We start from the raw sequence: 18,120 nt of genomic DNA on the forward strand, positions 1-18,120 counted from the left end.
CTTGGGGTACAGATGTAAAGTGTGGGACAGTGCTTGCAGCCCCAAGCCTCAGAGTCTCAGGTGACAAGCACCCCTCAGTGATTTTCCCTTAAAAAGGAGGTAGGAAGGAAATACTTGTGGATAAGGAAATGCAACATATGATCCTGAGGGCTCAGGGAAACTCTGTTGGTTAAGCCAAATCTTGCCTTTTCCCAGTGCTTGAAGTTACCCATCCGTGAAAAGGCCTGGAGCAGGCATCTCCACCCCATAAATCCCACTTAGGCCCTGAAGAAAATGTTTCAGTGGTGCTTCAGGTTAATCTGCTGGCCACCACAGGGACAAAGGCTTCACACTGTCCCAAGCAAGCAGAAAAATCTCCCAGTCCCTCCGCTGGCGATTGGAACTGATGGCCAGAGGGCAGTGATGGGAGAAAGCAGCAGCAAGAGGGTGGCTGGGCAGCAGTTTGTGGGACTGTCCTGGCATCACTGTGTGCCCCAGTATCCCTTCCTCACTAGCTTTCCTGTGCACCTGGAGCCAAAGCAGGGGGTGATGGCAATGGTTCTCCTCTCCCCCAGACACTGCCTGTTACCAGGAAGGTGGGGGAGCCCTGGGACAGTGGCTCTGTGCTGATGCCGGGGTGTGACACTCGGCGGGTCAGTGCTGGGAAAGCCGAGGGGAGCGCTGGAAACAGGAGACGCCTGCGGCAGCCGCCGGTGCCGGTAGGACATGGCCGGTTCGCTGCCTGCGGGACTGCGAATGCCCTGCCCAAAACAACTCGCCCAGATTTACTGTAAGCGGCAGCCAGGCCATCCATAGCTTGTGGTGAACATACCAGGTCAGCCTGCAGAAAGGGCTGCGGAAGCCAAGCTGGCCCCTTGCCCAGCAGGCTGGAGGAGGGGAGCAGGGGGGAGCTCTGCAGCCCTGCCCCAGCACAGCACCCTCAGCCCCGCAGGCTCTCCTGCTGCAGGCCCCAGAGCCTCGTCTGGGAACACACGAGGTGGATTTTCTCTTGCCAGGGGCTCTCTGCACCCGGCGTAACGAGGGGGTGATGCTGTGGATGGAGCCCCCCATATGATTCCACTGCCGCGGCACTGGGGCAGCTGAGGAACGCAGGGGATTCCTGGCTGTGCAGAAGCCCCCTATAAGCGGCACCGCAAAGGGACTCGGAGGCCGGGCTGGGTGCCGCTGGCTGGCAGCCAGCTCATCCCTGGGGCACTCGGGGCCACGGCTGAGCCGGGAAACCCCCGGCTGCACCCAGCTTCCGGCCTTTGTGAGGGAAAGGTGGCGGGGTGGTGGCAGTGGGATGGCTGCCATCATGTCATCCTGGCCCGGGCCGCCATGGAGGCTCGCGTGTCCCTGCAGGCCGAGAGGTGCTGCCGGATGGCGGGACACCACGCAAGGTCTGGCTGAGGGGACTCGCCGTCTCCTCCCACGCAGCTGTGCTGGGAGGGAAATTTCCGATACTGCCTGCTTCCCAGAAGTCAGGGGAGGTTTCATCCCTGGCTCTGCCGTCTCAGCTCACGCGTCTTTCCCAGCTCAGGCTGTGACCCTGGCATGCGAGGCTTAGTGCCAGCGGTGTAGGGCGAGACCGAGGGCAGGCAGCCTGTCGGGCCAGGCTGTGTGGAGCCAGCCACTGAGCTCCAGCCCTTCTCCTGGCCACTCTCCCAGTCAGACCGTCTTTGCTGGTGGGTCCCCTACAGCGCCATGTGCTGCCCAGTGCCAGCCAGCTCAATGACATCAGCATGTGCCACATCCCTGTCCCCTTGCCCCAAAGCGTCACACCAAAATCCCCTATGGAGGCACCACCGCCCTGGCAGTGTTTGGGTCACTGCGCTGGGGGTGCCGTAGAGGTGTGCTGCAGGGCCAAGGACCAGGAGTTTTGTCTGTCCCCTTCCTGGCATGGATGCAAAGCATCCTGCGAGGTAATGCCCATCAAGGGAGGGATTCTGCTTGGCAGAGATCTCTGTGGCATGAGCCACGGGGCTGGTGCCATAGGTGTCCTGGGCTCTGAGGATGGATGGGCCTGGCCCTGTGCAGGCAGTGGAGAATGTGGCTGCTCCAGGGTGGGATGGGGGAGTCAGGGGACACTGGCCATGTGTCAGGTGACACTGGGTGTTGGGGAGCATGACCATATCCTATAGCAGCCATCCCAACCTTCCCCAGCCACCCAGCACTGGCTATGGATATTTTCTGTTATTACAAGAAATCCAGCTAAAAACAAGGGACTGTTCCAACCAGGTGACTGCTCCAGAGCTTTTTCCTCTGCTCTGTGTTTAAGTAGCAGTGATTTTTGCTCAAGAAGGTCCAAATCTTTGCTTTGCATATGCTCTGATTTTGAGCTCCCAAGAACTGAAAGGCTCCTGGCATTTTCCCATCCCCTGCCTGTCCTGACTAAAGGGCCTGTTGCCAGAAAAAAAACTGAGCCTGGGACTTAAGTGTCTGGCCCAAACCTGATGTGCCTGAGAAGGAGGAGCGCTGACCCTGACCTCTGCAGCCCTTCAGCACCAGCTCGGGCTTAACTCTCTCCTCTGCAGGAAGATTTGAAGCCTTCCAGTTAAATCCGGGAAGGAGTTAGCAAGTCTTTGTGGCAGCCAGATTAGAGGCAGAGGTAAATGCTCCTGCTAAATGTAATCTGGCTGGTTAAAAGCTCAGCTCAGCCTCTATCCCAGCATTGTCCTTGCTTCTTATAAATACAAGAGACAATTCTGCAAACACAGACTTTTCCTATTGCCACGCAAGGGAGTGGTGAGAACGTGTTGTTCTATCCCTCTCCCCAGGATATCATTAGGATTTATTACCAACCCCCAGTGCCCTCCTTTCTCTGGGATGGGTTGGACACTGGCAGCCTCTGATCCTGCGGGTGCAGCAGGAGAGGGATTACAGCTCATGGGGCCACAGGTCAGGGCAGGTAAAGGCAGCAGAAGCTCCTGACGTTGGGGAAATGGGACTGGGGGCAGAGCCAAAACCCTCTTTTTCCCCACAAGCCAGGGGTTCCTCCAATCCCATGCCCTGGGGAGCCCTCTGGATGGGATGGGGCAGGAGTTGTGAGGGGATAGGGACTGGGAGGCTAGGACTTCTGCTTAATGTGGAGTATATAGCAACTCAAAACAGAAATGAAAAATGATCATAACTACATAAAAATAGTTTACACTTACTTGCTTCTCTCTGAAAACTTCTGGAGCTGGTGGCCCTAAGTGGGCACAAGAGGGTGGCAGGAGCCACTGGCCATATGGCAGAAGCATCTGTATCCCTACTGTCCCCAGCAGGAGACAGGACTCCCTGGGCAGAACTAGCCAGGACCCTGTGTGCCAACCCCAGGAGTTTGTGGGTGCCCTGGAGAGAGTCCTTTGCTCCCACAAATGGAGGGTGCACAGATGACCTCTTCCAGGGGATTATGGCTGAAGTGGGGGGCTTTCACAGGAAGTATGAGCAGGCAGGGATCAGGGTCTTTCCAGGATTAAGGTATTTTCCATGCATTTAAACTAGTTGTCATGAACCCAGAGCTGACCCAGAGCACGGCACCTGGGGGACAGGGGAGAAGAGGGGGAAGAAGCTTATGCCCACCCCAAAACCCACCCCAGGGCTTGCAGGGAGCAGAGGGAAGTTGGTCACAGAGGCTTGGAAGCCCCCAAAGCCCCAGAAATTATCTCTGGTCCCCAGTTTGCAGAGGTGAACAGGTGCTGCACAGCCCCAGTGAGGTGCCTGCTGATGGAGCAGAGCTTGGGGGGCTCGGGGGGGACAGCAGCAAGTCCCAGGGAGACAGCAGAGCCATGTGCCCTCTCTGGGGCCAGGACAGAGGGTCCACTGTGGGAGATGTGAGAGCTGGGTGGCTCCAGGAGCTTGGTAACCTTAATCCTCCCTTGGATTAATGCTTAGGGGAGCTGGGGACAGTGTTTAAACCTGCCAGAGTGAGTGCTTGTGTTGAGCACAGCCCTGTAGTGGGGTCGGAAGGGGACAGAGGGCACAGGGTGAGGACAAGAAGAGGTGCAGGCACTCCTGTGGCCTAGTCTGACAGGCAGCCTCAGATTTCGTGGGCATGTTCCTGGGTCCTGCCCTCCCTGGGAGCAAAGGGATGGGCAGTGTGAGGACCAGCCCTGTGACAGGGTCACTTCTGGCTACGCTACTTGGCTCTGAGAGGCTGCTGCTGCTCTGGCTCTGCAGGGCCACTGCAGGCTGAACTCCTTGAGCCTGCCCAAGGTGGAAACCATCTGCCCTTGGAAGGGTACTCTTCTCGGGGAATATCTGCCTGTAATGAAGTCTCTGGGATGAAATCCCTCTCTCAGGATAAATTGGCTACCCTGGGGCTGAGCTTTCAGCCTGGCTCAGAGGAGCAATGTGAGAATGCCAAGGATGCTCAGACAGACCATGTTCCTGCCCACATAGACCCCAAACTGAGCCAAGACTGCAAGAGAGGACCCCCTAGCCTGTGGCATTTAGGAGCCACCCTCTTCTGTAGCCACTGGCCGTGCTGGGGGGCTTGCAAGGCCATTCAGAGGCAGAGCAGTCCCAGCCCCAGCTCTTCCCCTGAAGCACCTGGTCCCAGCCTACCACACCAGGTCCCTGCCCCTATCAGAACCCAGACCCCAACAGACCCCGCATGCTCCCAGCCCCAGCTGAGCAGGAAATGCCACATGGACAGCCTTAGAGGAGGTTCCCACCCTTGGCAGTGTGGTACAGCTCTCTCATAGCATCCCCTGGTCCCAGCTCTCTACCAGGCACCTGGCTTCAGCATGAAGGTGCCCCTGGACCCCAAGCACCAGTTACACTTCCTCCACCACTCCAAAAGCTTGGTCCCTCATGGGAATCCCTTGTCCTGTGCTTAGTCCAGACCATGGCTCTATGCTGCCCAAACCTGCTGCCAGTCCTAGGGAGCTGCCACAGGACATTGTCACCCATCCTGATGTGGCCAGTGTCACCTTGGGTGTGTCCCTGGCAGAATGGGACTGGCCTTGCAGGGGCTGCAGGTGCTGTGCGCCTGTCCCCTGGGGCAGTGAGGCAGGATGGGATGTACTGTCCTAAGTGGCATCTTAACTAGATCTGATCCAGTCTTGCAAAGCCACAGCGCCTTCAATTCCCTTAGCGCTCCAAATCTGCTACTGTGCATCTAAGCGGATTATTTTAAATACCCCATGATGGACTGCTCCTTTGTAATATAAACCAGCCTCATGTGTCCCATTCCCCTCCTATTTGCTGTTATTTAGCTGCAGCTGTGACAGCTAGAAGTCTCTCCAGGTCCCCCTGCTCCCTAGGAAACATCCCTTGTACCAGCCCCTTTCCCAAATCCTCTCTCCCCTGTGCTGCTGGATCCTGGGGATGCTCCCTCCACACAGCCTTTAAGCTCTTGGGGTGAGTGATGGCTGTGGGATGTGCTGCCCCAGAGCTGCTTCATCTCTACCCAGAGCTGAGCCCTGCACCAGCATCACCCCCACCTGCACCTCGGGGCCAGGTCATGCCTCAGCTGCTTTCTCCCAGAGAGGGGCCATGCAGGAGCCCTTTTGGGTAGGTTTTGCCAGTTTTCAGGTTTTTGCTCAAGCTGACTGGCTCTGACACCTCAATCCTGCCACGAAGTCAGCCAAGAGAGAATATCCTGCCTCCCATTCCCACTGGAGGGGGGGTTTGGGGAGCACAGGGGCTGTCCTGGAGCCCACCCAGCCCCACTCTCAGCAATGGCAAAGAAGTTGCCACTTTTCCAAGCACTTCCCTTTGGGGCTTGTCTGATTAATGAGGGCTTGTTATTTCCAAACTGTTTGAAATCGTGTTTATTTTATCTGCCGCTGGATTCCTCTGACTCAGGGCTCATCGTTAACGGCCAAAGATGAGTGACAGATCCCACTAATTACAACTAATGATGGCCTTAAAGGATCTCTGCACATACACATGTGTTTGTGTGCACACATGCCAAGGGCCATTTATAATTTAAAGTGGGGAGAGTCGTTAGCATAAACCATGCCCGGATTAATTGCAGAGAGCGGCCTCTCCAGGGAGGATGCTCACCATGAGGTTCTGGTTTCAAGCACTGGATGCTGAGGACAGCACAGGCTGCCTGGGCAGTGGCAGCATGGTCCTGAACTGAGTGTCAGCCTTGGAGACACCAAATCAAATCCACCACACAGGAAGTGTTTGGTGCAGAGCAGTTGGGAGGGACCAGAAGACACGAATATGTGGCATGGACGTGAGTGGCTTGGAGCCATGCGGGGCCAATGGGAGCTGGTGTCAAGCCCCTGGAAAAGCTCTGTGGGGTGTTTTCCAGCTGTGAGGAGGACTATGTCCAAGAGACTCAGTTCTGCCTCAGTTTCCGTTGGAACAGGAATTGGAGGAGTGGGAAACATTTTTTATGGCTTTACTGAGGATAAAGCTGCAAGAGCACCAAGCCCAGGGGGCTGGGGTTAGCAGTGCCCACTGCCCTGGATGTGCCCTTCCCTCTTCAGTCCCTGAGTAATCCAGCCCTGATGTGGTGACTTTGCTTTTATGTTTTTCCCCAGGAGGAAAAGAAGGAAGATGGAGACAATGCGGCTTTCTGCACCCCTGGGCTGGAAAATGCGGAACAAGAAGCAGCGGCTACAGGATCTCATGGCCACCACGCTGCCAAGGGGATGGGCAGAGTGGGCATATGCCATGGACAGCCTGACTAGGGGCTTCCACAACCTTCCACAACCCTCCACAGTGAGGTCTGTTCCAAGCTCTTCCCTAAACCAGCTCTCCACTTGCCTGGGCTGACTTTCACCCACCCCTGTGAAGAGGGCACATAGGGTTAGACCCATGTGTCCCCTGACTCCATCTCCTCATCCTACGTCTCCTTGAGGGTCCTAGTGATGCCCTTGCCCCTCTCCCTGTCCTGCCATCTCATGAAAGAGGTATCCAGAAAGAAACCAAAAGCTGTTCCAGATGGCAGAAAGGCTCAACAGAGCAGAAAAACTGTTCCCCAGTCCTTATATTTCTGCAAACCAAATCCACCTTTCTTGGAAAAATGTAATTCAAGCTCCTCAGTCTTCCTTGGAGCTGGTGAGCAGCAAGAGCGAAGTGCCAGCAGTGGCTCCCTAGGGAGGGGAAGTGCCATCCTGCAAAGTGCTTCTATATTGGTCTCTGCCATGAGCAGGTCTAAATTGGAAGTGATGGCAGCAGCAAGCGCCAGGATGCTGAGATGGACTCCAAGGCCTACACAGAGTGATTTCAGGGGCTGGTTGTGCTTGGCCTGGGGGATGCCTGTCAGCACAGGACACTACAGTTCTAATACCACTAAAAGATATGGTGGGAACAACTTGGACAAAGGCTTTTGTCTTTCTTGCTGAAAAGACCAGGTTCCCATCAAGACTGATGGCTTGTAAATTTGCCTAGGATCTTTTGAATTGTTCTGGTCCCCAAAACACTCAGGTTTCTCTTTCTGAAACACTCCTAATGTTCAATTTAAGACTCTTGCAGAAGCAGCTGTCAGAAGCTGCAGAGCAGAGCTTCCTTCAGACATGTGCAGACACTCAGTGGTTGTGACTGTTCCTGAAACTGCCCAGGGAGGCTGTTTGGTCAGGGTCAACTCTTGCTTGTGCTTTTTGCAGTACCAAACTCCTGTCACTGTCCTCCAGTCCCTGTTCACACAGAGATCCTTGTGCTCTCTGGACCCCATTCTCCCCCTGGCATAGTTTCCTTTGCTGTGGTTCCCCACTGGCATTTTACAAAGCCTTCTCCAGGCCACCTTCCTTATAGCTTTAAACCCCACTGTAGCAGGGTCAGGAGATTACAGGAAAGATGCTTCGGAGGAGCCACAGGCTGGGAACACAGGAAGGACTGTTGTGGAAGCAAGAGCAGTGCCAGCCATGCTGGGCACCCACTTCACCACGCTCAGTACCATTTTACCACAGACACAGAACTCTGGTAGCATTGGTGACCTTGGGAACATCAGTCTGCAGAGTCCATGCCGATGGTACATGGGGCTGTACAGCCCATGGGAAATGGGTTGCTTTGAGGTCCCAGGGCAACTTTGGGGTGTGCAGAGCTGAGCAGTCACTCCCAAGCCCAGGTGATGTTTTTCCCTCTATGCTGTGGCCTTGGAGGGTCAGAGCCATGTGAGGTGTGGGGCACATGGCAGGGCAGGCCACCTCGAGGCACCATGCTACAAACTGCTTGCTCAGCAGCATGCTGAACCCTGCCCAAATAGCCCTTGTGATCACCATCACCCAGTGAAAGAGCCCAATTGCAAAGAAAACAGGGAAGCAGCTGAAAAAATAAAGTGTCATGGCACTGTGCATGCCAGGTCGGAAATTTGGGATGGTGCTGAAGCACAGCCTCGGATGCTTCTCCTGCCCCAGGGTATGAAGAGGCAACACAGAATAGAGAAAGAAGTGCCAGAAGCCAGAGGGAAGACACCCTCCTGATGGCACCAGGGATGGGCAGTCAGGGCTTGTGTGTCCTCCAGGTACTTGGGAAGACCCAGGGATGCTGCAGCCGCATCTGTGTGGTGTGAGGTGAAATGACCTAGCCCTTGCTCCTTGTCTCCTGAGCATGACACAGTGCCAGGCTGCTCAGTGAGATGCCAGCCTCTGTGGGTACCCCAGCCCCTCCACCACGTGCAACCCTCCCCAAATGCCAGAAGTATCCAAAAGATGGAGTAATCTACTTAACCAAAGAACGGCCACAAGTTCCCAGAGACAGTCCCATGGGGTGGTAACTTTTTGGGTTGAAAGATGAATAGAGATGAACTGAGCAGACACAGCTTTGCTGGGAGAACTGGAAGGGGATGCAGCCTCAAAATCAGGATCACAGGCAATGCCTGCCTCACAACCCTGCACATACTACTGCCAGACTGACTGCCAAACTCCTTGCACCTCTGCCCTGTGCCTCTGGTTATCTCCAGCATCAGCTGGCCTGGGGCAGGACAGGTCACAGCCCAGCTCTGTGCCCCTGGCCCTGCGGGCATGGGCAGGGTGTGGGTGGAAGCAGTGGTCCCTGCCCTATCTGCCAGCCTCTGGGATTAGCTGTGCGCATCGGAGCAGCTCTAGCAGTGCCTGGGTAAGAACAGATAGACACAGATAAGGCAACCTGAATCCTGGGGAAGCCGAGCCAGCTTCATTAATCCCCGTGCATCCAGGTGCTGATGAAGATGCTATCATCCCCTTTCTCTCCCCAGCAACTTGTGTGCGGCTGTCAGTCCTGCCTCATGCAAGGACAAAACCTGGCACTTGCATGGGTGGGCCTTCTCTCCCAGAGCTACTAAGTGGCTCCCGTGGGGACACTGCTGCTGGTGCACAGCTGGTGCAGGGATGCACAACCCACACAGGGATAGAGCTGGTATTGGTGTCCACAGCCATTGTGGGACACCACAGCCGGTACAGAGGGCTATGGGCTATGGATGAGGCAGGGGTGTGCAGCCAGGGTGGAGACTGCCAACAGTATGAGGAACACAGCAAGGATGGGGACCCAGCTGGCATGGGGACACATGCAGAGGGACTCTGTAGAGTCCCAGGACATAGTGATGCTGCAGGACAAAGGATGACCTGCAGTATCACCCACCCCTGTGATGGCTTGGGGTCATCCCCACATCACTCCCCAGGCTCCAGCTCTCCATTTGCAGTGAGCAGGAGGGTTCAGCACTGTGCAGGCACATGGAGGAAGGGAAGCCCTGCCAAGTCCCTGCTGTGTCCCCATCGTTGTCATGCTGCAGGCTGCACAGTGTCGGGAGCAGCACGGCACTCCCCATCCCGTTAGCACTGGCATGAAAGTGCCGCCACTGCGGCAGCTGGGCCTGGCCATGATCTCCACTTCCAGGTAAACAGATGAAACAAGTGGCTCAAATTCCCTCCCTGCCCCGGCATTCCCGGCCACACAGACCCACCATTCAGCCCCGCCACCCCGAACAAACCTCCAGTGTTTGGGAGAGGGCTCCTGCTCCTGGTGGAGCACCGTGGGGGGGGACATGCTGCAGCCAGGCAGTTGACACCTGGCCAGGCTGGAGCGGGGCCAGTGGGTGCAGAAAGAGATGCTGTGTTTTTGGCTGGATCCTGCCGTGCTGGGGCAGGGGCAGAAAGGACCACTTGTGTGCATGGGACCCAGGGATGCCCCCATGGCTTGGCTGCAAACGGTCCCATTAGGCCGTGGCAGTGGGCACCAGTGGCTCCTTGGAGTAGGAGCCCAAAGGGGTGACCGAGTCAGAGGTAGGGATGCCCTGCTGTCATCCAAAAGATTTGCAAAAAGTCATGAAAACAGTGGGGACGATTGACCGGGGGCACATGCAAGTGGTGGCAGAGGCAGAAGCAGGAGGCAGTGCATCACCTTGCCCTTTACAAGGATGAGAGAAGAGTGCCAGTGCCTGCCCCTTGGGCTCTTCTCCTCCAACCTCCCAACCCTCTCCCCAGATTTTCCTTGCCTGGGAGTTCATCCTGCAGCACATCCTGGGATGCTCTGGCCACAGAAGGCGCTCAGAGGGATGCCTGACACCGAGCTGAGCACATCCCTGCCTCACCCATGACAGTCACTGTGGGGCCAGGCTGAAATGGAGAGGGGAAGGCAGGAGGCAGGGCCTTGGTGCTCCAGCATCCCAGCTGTTCCTTCTGCTGCCTCCATCATCCAAAAGCAGCCATCAGTGCTGTTCCTGGGAACATTGTCCCCTCCTCCATGCCTGGCACCTTCCTCCCTTGCTGTCCCTGAGAAGGTGGTTTTCCTCCCCAAGGAGTGCAGGGAAAGCATTTTCCACTGCAGCAGATGAAAATGGATTCCAATCCAATTTTACCCTAGTACCACTTCAATGATTTTGATGGAGCTGCTCTGGATGGGTGCTGGTTGGAGCCAGAAGACAGCTGTCGTGGCTCCATAGACCAGGGGTTTCTTATCTGTGTCACCTTTGATTACTGTAATTGAAATCCTGCTCTGATCTGAACCATGCCCGAATGTTTCTGCTGCCTGTACTGCTCTCGGCTCGAACAGCAAAATGACGTTAATAGATTTTAAAGCCAGGCAAGGCCTGTAAGAGCATTTCTGCCTGACCTGTCAGATGGCAGCCGACAGCCACCACTTACCCCAGTCCCGCGCTCCGCTGCTGGCACAGTCCTGTCATCCCCCTGTGACTCATTTTCCCTCCTGGAAGCACAAATCCTGCCTTTCCCCAGAGCTGCTCATGTGTCTGCGTTGGGTAGCCTGCCTCCTCCCAGCCCTTTGGAACAGAGCCAGGTGCTCTTGAGGGAGGCAGGGTCCAGGGGTGCTGGTGGGATCATGGTGGGATCAGCTTCCCTACTCCACCATGAAATTCCCCATGGGAAGCATTGCCCTTTTCTGGCATCTCCTGGCCATAAGGGCAGCAGGGGGACCTGCTGCCAGGCAGGAAGCAGGGGATGGAAATGCCACTGCACAGTCGAAGATGCTCCTGGCTTTAGTGCCAAGCTGCACAATCGGCTGTGGCTGGCGGTGTGGCCAGCGCTTTGTCACCCTCCTCATCTTCTTTTGTGAAGCTGCCCATGCTGTTTAGCCAGAGCTACTGCAGCAGAAAGGGTGACGCCAGCCCAGACAGTGTCTGAGGGCAGGAGCTGGGAGGACACGTGCACTGGCACACATATTCCCGCAGTCTGGCTTGGCCAGCAGCCGGCACAGGGAGCGAGCCAGCCCTGACCATTGTGGGACAGCAAAGCTGGTGGCTCCCTCTGGGTTGGAGAGGTTTTGCTCAGCCAGTCTGGCCTTTGGGAGCTGCCCTCTGGAACAGGCAGAAGTGTCTCAGGTTCAAAGCTCCATCCCAAGAGGATGGAATGCAAATCCCAAGGGCCAAACCCCACCCGTGCCAGACAGTCACCCTGAAGCCCCAGGTTTTTCATGCTGGCAGCTTTCTTTCATGACCATACAGCTGAGAGCCAGTCAGCGTGTGCTGACACAGCAACCTGGGCTGGCACCAATTTGACAGAGCCATTCCAAAACTTCTTATGCTGGCCAAAGGGAAAGCAGGCTGGCCAGACAGCAGGGCACTCCAGCACCCGCCACTGGCACAGGGTCTCCCCCTGGATCCTGGCTGGCCGAGCAGCAGCATTTCCTCTCACGCTGGCGGGTCATGGGCCGGCAGAACACACAATGCTTGGGGTTATCCAGGCCTTATCAGCTCTGGCCACGCAGTGCAGGCAGGAAAAGGGTTTCAATCCCAGCCGAGCCCTGTTTCCGTCAGGAGCCATTCCCTCTGTCATGGGGGAGGGCTGGACCATGCCGTGCTTTTGACATGGGGACCAGTGAAGCTGGGCTGTAGGGAGAGCAGGACCACAGGACTCTGATGCTGTACCCCAAAAGCATTGCCAGGCTCTCTCCTTTGTGCTGGGAAAGCTGCCTCTCTCCGAGCAATGCAGCTGTTCCTGCCCCAACTTTACACAGCAGAGCAGGTGAGTCCCAGGAAAGGGGCTGCCATTAGGGCATGCAGCAGAGGGCTGGGCTGGCTGAGACATCCTTTGCTGGGGGTTATTGCTCCCCATCCCAGGGAGGCATTCCAGAGCTCTGACATGCCAGGAAAATGCCTGCTCAGAGCTGTACAGGCAACCTGAGAAATTCCACAGCAAAGGTCACCAGTGCCAGCCACAGGTGGGAAACTGAGGCATGAGGAGATAACATCCTTCCCAGGGCTGCTCCAGCCTCTTAAAGCTGACTGAAGGAAGAGGACTGTGGCACAGGATCTCTCCTAGTTCCTCAGCCCAAACCCACAGGATCAGGAAATGCCTGGCCCCTGCTCCTCCAAACCGTGCAGCAGCACACACGGGGTGGAAAGGGGAGCTGGTGGAGGCACCGGCAAAGGCTGGGCTTGCTGCGATCCCCTCCCATTCCATGATTAATTGAACACAGGCTAAAATTAGCTGTGGAGGCAGCACCCCTGGGGTCTCCCAGCAGCATCCCACTGCCCGCTGGCTGCTTGCAAGTGGGTCAGGCAGCAGCTCCCTCCCAGCTGGGCACCCTGGGTGCTTGGGGGACCCCCATGATCTGCTGAAGGTGGGAGAATAGCTCCTGGCTCCATGGCACAGCTCTGCACCTCTCACCTCCCCGCTGCTGCCCTTCTTGGAGGCTTTTCCTTCTCTGGATGCACCGGGCAGGGCTGCGTTATGAGGAGCAGCTGGGAAGGCACAAGGCTGCCTTTTGGGATGGCAGGAGTGTGGATCCCTGTCATGTTCCTCCCCATGCCTTCAGGGATCTGTTATTTTTAGCCACTTTCCCTACCTCATGTTGCTAGCTCGGCTCTGGCTCTTTTTCCTCCCCTTCCCCAGTGTTAATTTGTTTTCTCTGTATTATTTGCAGATTCGGGGAGCCAGAATGAGGTGTTTTGGCACAGGGGACTACTCAGCCGTGGCTTCTTCATGCTGTTCTCCACCCAGGTTTTTGCTTGGGTTTTCTCCTGGCTATTTTTAACCCATGCTAGCAGCTCTGAGGGGATGAAACACCAAGGGGTAATGCAAATTTGAGGTTCCCTGTGGCCGATGTGCCAGGCCAGGTGGGAGGATGCTCATGGTTGTGCAGGGATGCTCCCGGGGAGGCAGGGCAGCACCTGGACACAGCCCCCAGCTGCACCCTCTGTGCTGGATTACATACAATGCCTCCTGCTCCCTCCTGACCCCCTGCACATCCAAGTCTGCAACCTCCCCCATGCCACATCAGCTGGGGAGAGCGGGGAGGCTGGGCTTTTCCCTTGGACCCAGAAGAAAGCAAACATGGAAAAAGTTAATTAAAAACTTCAAAGTCAGTTCCTTCTAATTTGGCTTAACACGGCCGTGCTGCTCAGCATGGATGCTGTCCCAGAGGTGCCGCATGGGGCTTGGGCTGGGAAGTGCCCAGAGATTCACATCACAGGATGTTCACGGGATTGTCACCCACCACTAGCCACCACTGCAGCCCTGCTGAGCACTGGGGATGGGCTGCCACAGACCTAACCTTGGGGCTGGGCACCAAACTTCCCAGGGACTGGATTTTGAAGCCACTGGAAGGGTGATTCCATGGGGAGGCTGTTCCTCAGTTTCCCTATCGTGCAGGGCTGCCAAACCTTCTTGTTGGGAAGATGTTTTCAAGGCACCTGCGGTGGTGCTGATTCCCATATCCTGGCATGATACCACTGCCCCACATGAAGCACGGCAGGGCTGGGGCTCCTGGGGGGAAGCAGGGGGTGTCTGCCTCAGCAGGGTCCAGCAGAAGTGGCCCTTGTCCTAGGGTGAGGAGGGGACCCTGGCACCACAGGTCCTGACCCCTCTAGCCACTGCTCTGAAGGAGGTAGGGAACATCTTCCTTGCCCAGTTCTCACTCCTTTCTCCAAAAGGAGCCAAAAATCCTCTTGTTTTTTCCAGAAAGCTACGTCACAAGACAGTGATGCTCCTGCCCAAGCGCTCTGCCGCCTTGCTCTGCCTGCTGCCCCCGCTTTCGGGTTTTTTTGGTGGTGGGTTGAGGGGTTTTTTTCAGAACTTTTGACTGCATGGTGAGTAAAGGCATCCTGCTGTCTGAGGGCTAACGGCTTGTTGGAGAGATAATAAAGCAAAGGGGAGTAAATTAAAGTGACTATAAATAGCACCAGGAGAGGAAAAGGAGATGAAGTCATCTTCCTTCAGCTGAGCTGGTATTTGCATCACTCCTTCCCTTTGCCTTCCCCTGCCCCCTCACCCTGCTCGGGAAGCAGTCATTCCCAGACACTGGGATCCTGCTGTGAGCTCTGTATGCCCCCCTGGGCCCCCATGTGGCTGAGAAGTGTCCCCCTGGGGTGTCTGCCCAGTGCTGGAGACTTGCTGGAGAGTACAGCGAGGTGGCCTGAATGCAGTCACTTGCCCCAGGCTCCATGGCAGCTTCCCTAGGGATCTGTGGCATTGCCCTGTACAAACCAGAGCACGGCTCTATGCAAACCAGTGCCTCCAGCATGACCCCAGCGCTGCATCCTAGAAATAGCTTTCAGGAGCCATCACAAACCCATTTTCTCCTTTGCAGCTCATAACACGGGCAGCTAAAAAGACCCCCAGGAGCAGTGCCTGGAGGAAGGGACACTGCAAACCCAACAACAGCAAGTTCACCAGAGAAGCCCCTCCAGGAACCAAATTCCATAATTTACATTTTTATTCTTTAAGATTTTAACCTTCAAGATTCAAAAACTCCCTTATCAGTCCCAGGATGCATAGGAGAGGAAGGATCCTGGCCCTGCCAAGGAGCCTCCCTGGAATCAGCAGACAGCTTCAGATCTCTCCCCAAACCTCTCCCTGCCAAGGAGGCCACTGTCCCTGCAGCCCCAAGCAGCCCCAAGCCCCCCAGCTGCCCCCTCACATGAGGTATATTTACATGAGTCAGAATGAGGTCACACCACCGTTTCCTTATGTCAGCTACCGACTCCTATTCCTGTGCTATGCACACACACCCGCCGTGTTATTGCAGGGTATTTATAGCTATTTTACATGTATAATTATAAAACCACAACTCCACACACACACAAAAATAATCCCGGTGCCAGGATGCTGGGGAGTGGGGCCAGGCTGATGGGAGCAGGAGCAGGACCTGGACCGCACTGCTAATAATAATTCTTTGCACTTATATATAGCCCCTTTCATCCACAGCTCTCAAAATCGCTTTGCAGGCATTTAATTAAGCTTCCCAACATCCTAATGTGATGACAGCCAAGTAATAATATCCTCGCTTTTAGGTACAAAGAGAGAGAAGGTGGCAGGACTTGCCTGAAGTCCCACAGCGAGTCCAGGTGTCCTGTCTCCTGCCCCACACTTGTGGGATGACCACAGGGAAGATTTTGACTCAGAAAGGGCATGAGGACCTAAAGATCCTGCCCAACTCCTCTCCTCAGTTTGGGGTGGTGACAATGGATGACACTACAAAGTCTGGGGATGGCAGCGGTGACCCCAGGGACTGCTGGGCTGCAGCTGCTCATCAGCTGGATCAGCAGGTGGAAGAGACAGATGCATCCTGACAAACTCATGGGTGTGAGCTTGGGGGAGAGCAATAAATGAGATGACAGGTCTGAAAGGGCTGATTTATGGGGAATATTAAGAGTCGTAATCCTGCCTGGCCTGGCCGTCCCCCAGGGAGGCAGGGTGGTGACAAGGACCCAGAGACATCACAAACTGACAGGATTCACTGGGGCCAGCGCCAACATATCTCCAAGCAGGAGGGCTGGAAGCAATTGTGCCTCTCAGGCATCCAGACAGCTCAGTGTGGGGGAATAGATGGGTCTCAGTGACAGCCTGGAGATGAGATACCACAAGAATGGGTCTCTGTGGTCTTCAAGGTCTGAGGTTTGTGCTCCCCTGAGCACCCTGTCTCTCTATCCCATGTACATCCCCACTTGGATGGACTGGTTGCCCCCATCCTTGGAGTGCTGCAGAGGGCACAGGGAGCATGGGCTTCAGTTTTGGACACTGATGGGATCACAAGCTGCCACCCAGCAAGAGGAACACAGCAAGAGAAGGTGGCCAGCAGAGCAAAAAAGTGAGGAGGTGCTGGAGACAAGCACTGGTGTTGGCAATGAAAGGGGCAGGACTGCAGCCCTGGGGGTGAGGCTCATTAACATCTGCAGAAAAAGCCACTCTCCTGACTCGGTCCATGCATGGAGAGGTGGAGGTAAGTGCCTGTCCTCATCCCCACCCTGGGGATGCCTTGTGGGGGCAGCAGCAGTGAATGCAGCATGATTCTGCACACATGGGGACTAAATGCGAGTCAAAAATCATAAACTCTGATTGGATCCTGTAGCAAGTACCATCCTGCCATTTTATGGTCATGCCGCTATTTTTTCCTCTCTAGGAGGATTATATCCAGATCCCTGCTCTCCAGAACAAGCTGCACATGAGCCCCCCACCAAGAGCCCCCATCTCATACCAAGCCCCCAAGGTGGGGGACCAGAAGCTGTTTGCATCACAAACCCGGGGACCAGAGAGCAATGACAGAGACATGAAGCCAGAAAACAGCAGCAAACCTTCTGAGGGGCTGCAAAGAAATGCCCCCAAGTCAGCATCTCTGAGGAGAAAGGAGAGGGGGAAATGGGACAGGAAGCCAGCACAGCCTGGGAACTGCCACAGGGACAGAAGCACCTTCTCATCGCTGCACCAGCCCCTGGAACTGCCCCATGACTTGCTGCTGCCACTGCTCTGAATGCCACACCCACTGACCCCCCCCTGCCACCAGCCAGACCTCTCTTACCAGGAGCTGTCGGCAGCTCTGCCACCTCACTGGCCATGATGAAGGACTCGAGGATCCTTGCACGGAGCTCAGGGCCTGCCTCGGTGCTGAGAGGAAAAGGAGAGGTGTGTGAGGACACCAGCAGCTCCACCTCCCTGGAGACCCCCAGCTCCCTGGAACAGCAGCCAGCTTACCCCGGTGGATTTGCTGTGGGACTGAGGCAATGCTGTGGGACTGAGGCAATGCTGTGAATCCCAGTCTTGTGTGTGCATCATGCCTGCTTACTTTGGGAACAGGTGTGATGTCTGAGCACCACAGCTGGAATGGCTGCTTCCAGATCTGGCCTCCCCCTTCGGAGAAGGCTGTGCTTGGGCCACTGGTGGGCTGTCATACAGCAAAACCAGCTTGGTTGGGAGCAGACTGTCCATGGGCACCGTCTCCTCACCCACCCTTTCCCATGCATGGCAGGGGACCTCACCTGGCTGCCACAGGGCGCAGCAGCAGCTCCCCGAAGAGCTCCCCAAGGAGCCGGGGCGAGAGGTGGCTGCGGTGGCTGCCCTGGCAGAGGTGACAGAAGTGGCGGGCGAGCTGGCGCAGGAGCAGTGCCTGTGGCTGTGGCAGGGCTGGGGGGGCCAGCAGGGCTCTGGCTCGCTGGCCACACTCCTCCAGGCCTGGGGTCTCTGTAGCAGAGGAGACACGGGAAAAAAAAAATGGTCACTTTGGGAGATCAGGGGCATCCTGATCTCATGGGAGCCCAGCACCTACCAGCACACAGGGCATGAGCTGTGGCAGTTTTCTACTCCCCCTAGAGTCACAAAAAACCCTGACCTCAACCTCTCCCACCACTATTTCTTTACAGCCCAACCCTTCCTAGACAGGCCATGGGACTCGTGGATACCCCAGGGTCTGCAGATTTCTTCAGGGTCTTGGCCACTTCTTTCTGGGGTTTGCCTGCCCCATTTACCCACTCACACCACCCCAGATCAGGTTGTCAGGTGCCTTTAGCACATTCCCCCTGTCAGGACATCCAGGGAGGGAGCTCAGAGGGCT

The 18,120-nt window shown here is 56.1% G+C and overlaps 1 protein-coding gene across 1 annotated transcript in view; it reads right to left on the reverse strand.

Moving 5' to 3' along the window:
* The window catches only part of PIK3R3 (phosphoinositide-3-kinase regulatory subunit 3), a 77,030-nt gene that overhangs the window by 43,355 nt on the left and 15,555 nt on the right, over window positions 1-18,120 (reverse strand). Inside the window, exons 5-6 of the mRNA XM_068198614.1 lie at window positions 17,549-17,750; window positions 17,092-17,177 (exon numbers count right to left, since the gene is read on the reverse strand). Of these exons, the coding sequence (XP_068054715.1) occupies window positions 17,092-17,177; window positions 17,549-17,750 (288 nt within the window). The remainder of the gene's footprint in view (window positions 1-17,091; window positions 17,178-17,548; window positions 17,751-18,120) is intronic.

This window comes from Anomalospiza imberbis, chromosome 9, assembly GCF_031753505.1.
Source record: "Anomalospiza imberbis isolate Cuckoo-Finch-1a 21T00152 chromosome 9, ASM3175350v1, whole genome shotgun sequence".
Taxonomy (NCBI): Eukaryota; Metazoa; Chordata; class Aves; order Passeriformes; family Viduidae; genus Anomalospiza; species Anomalospiza imberbis.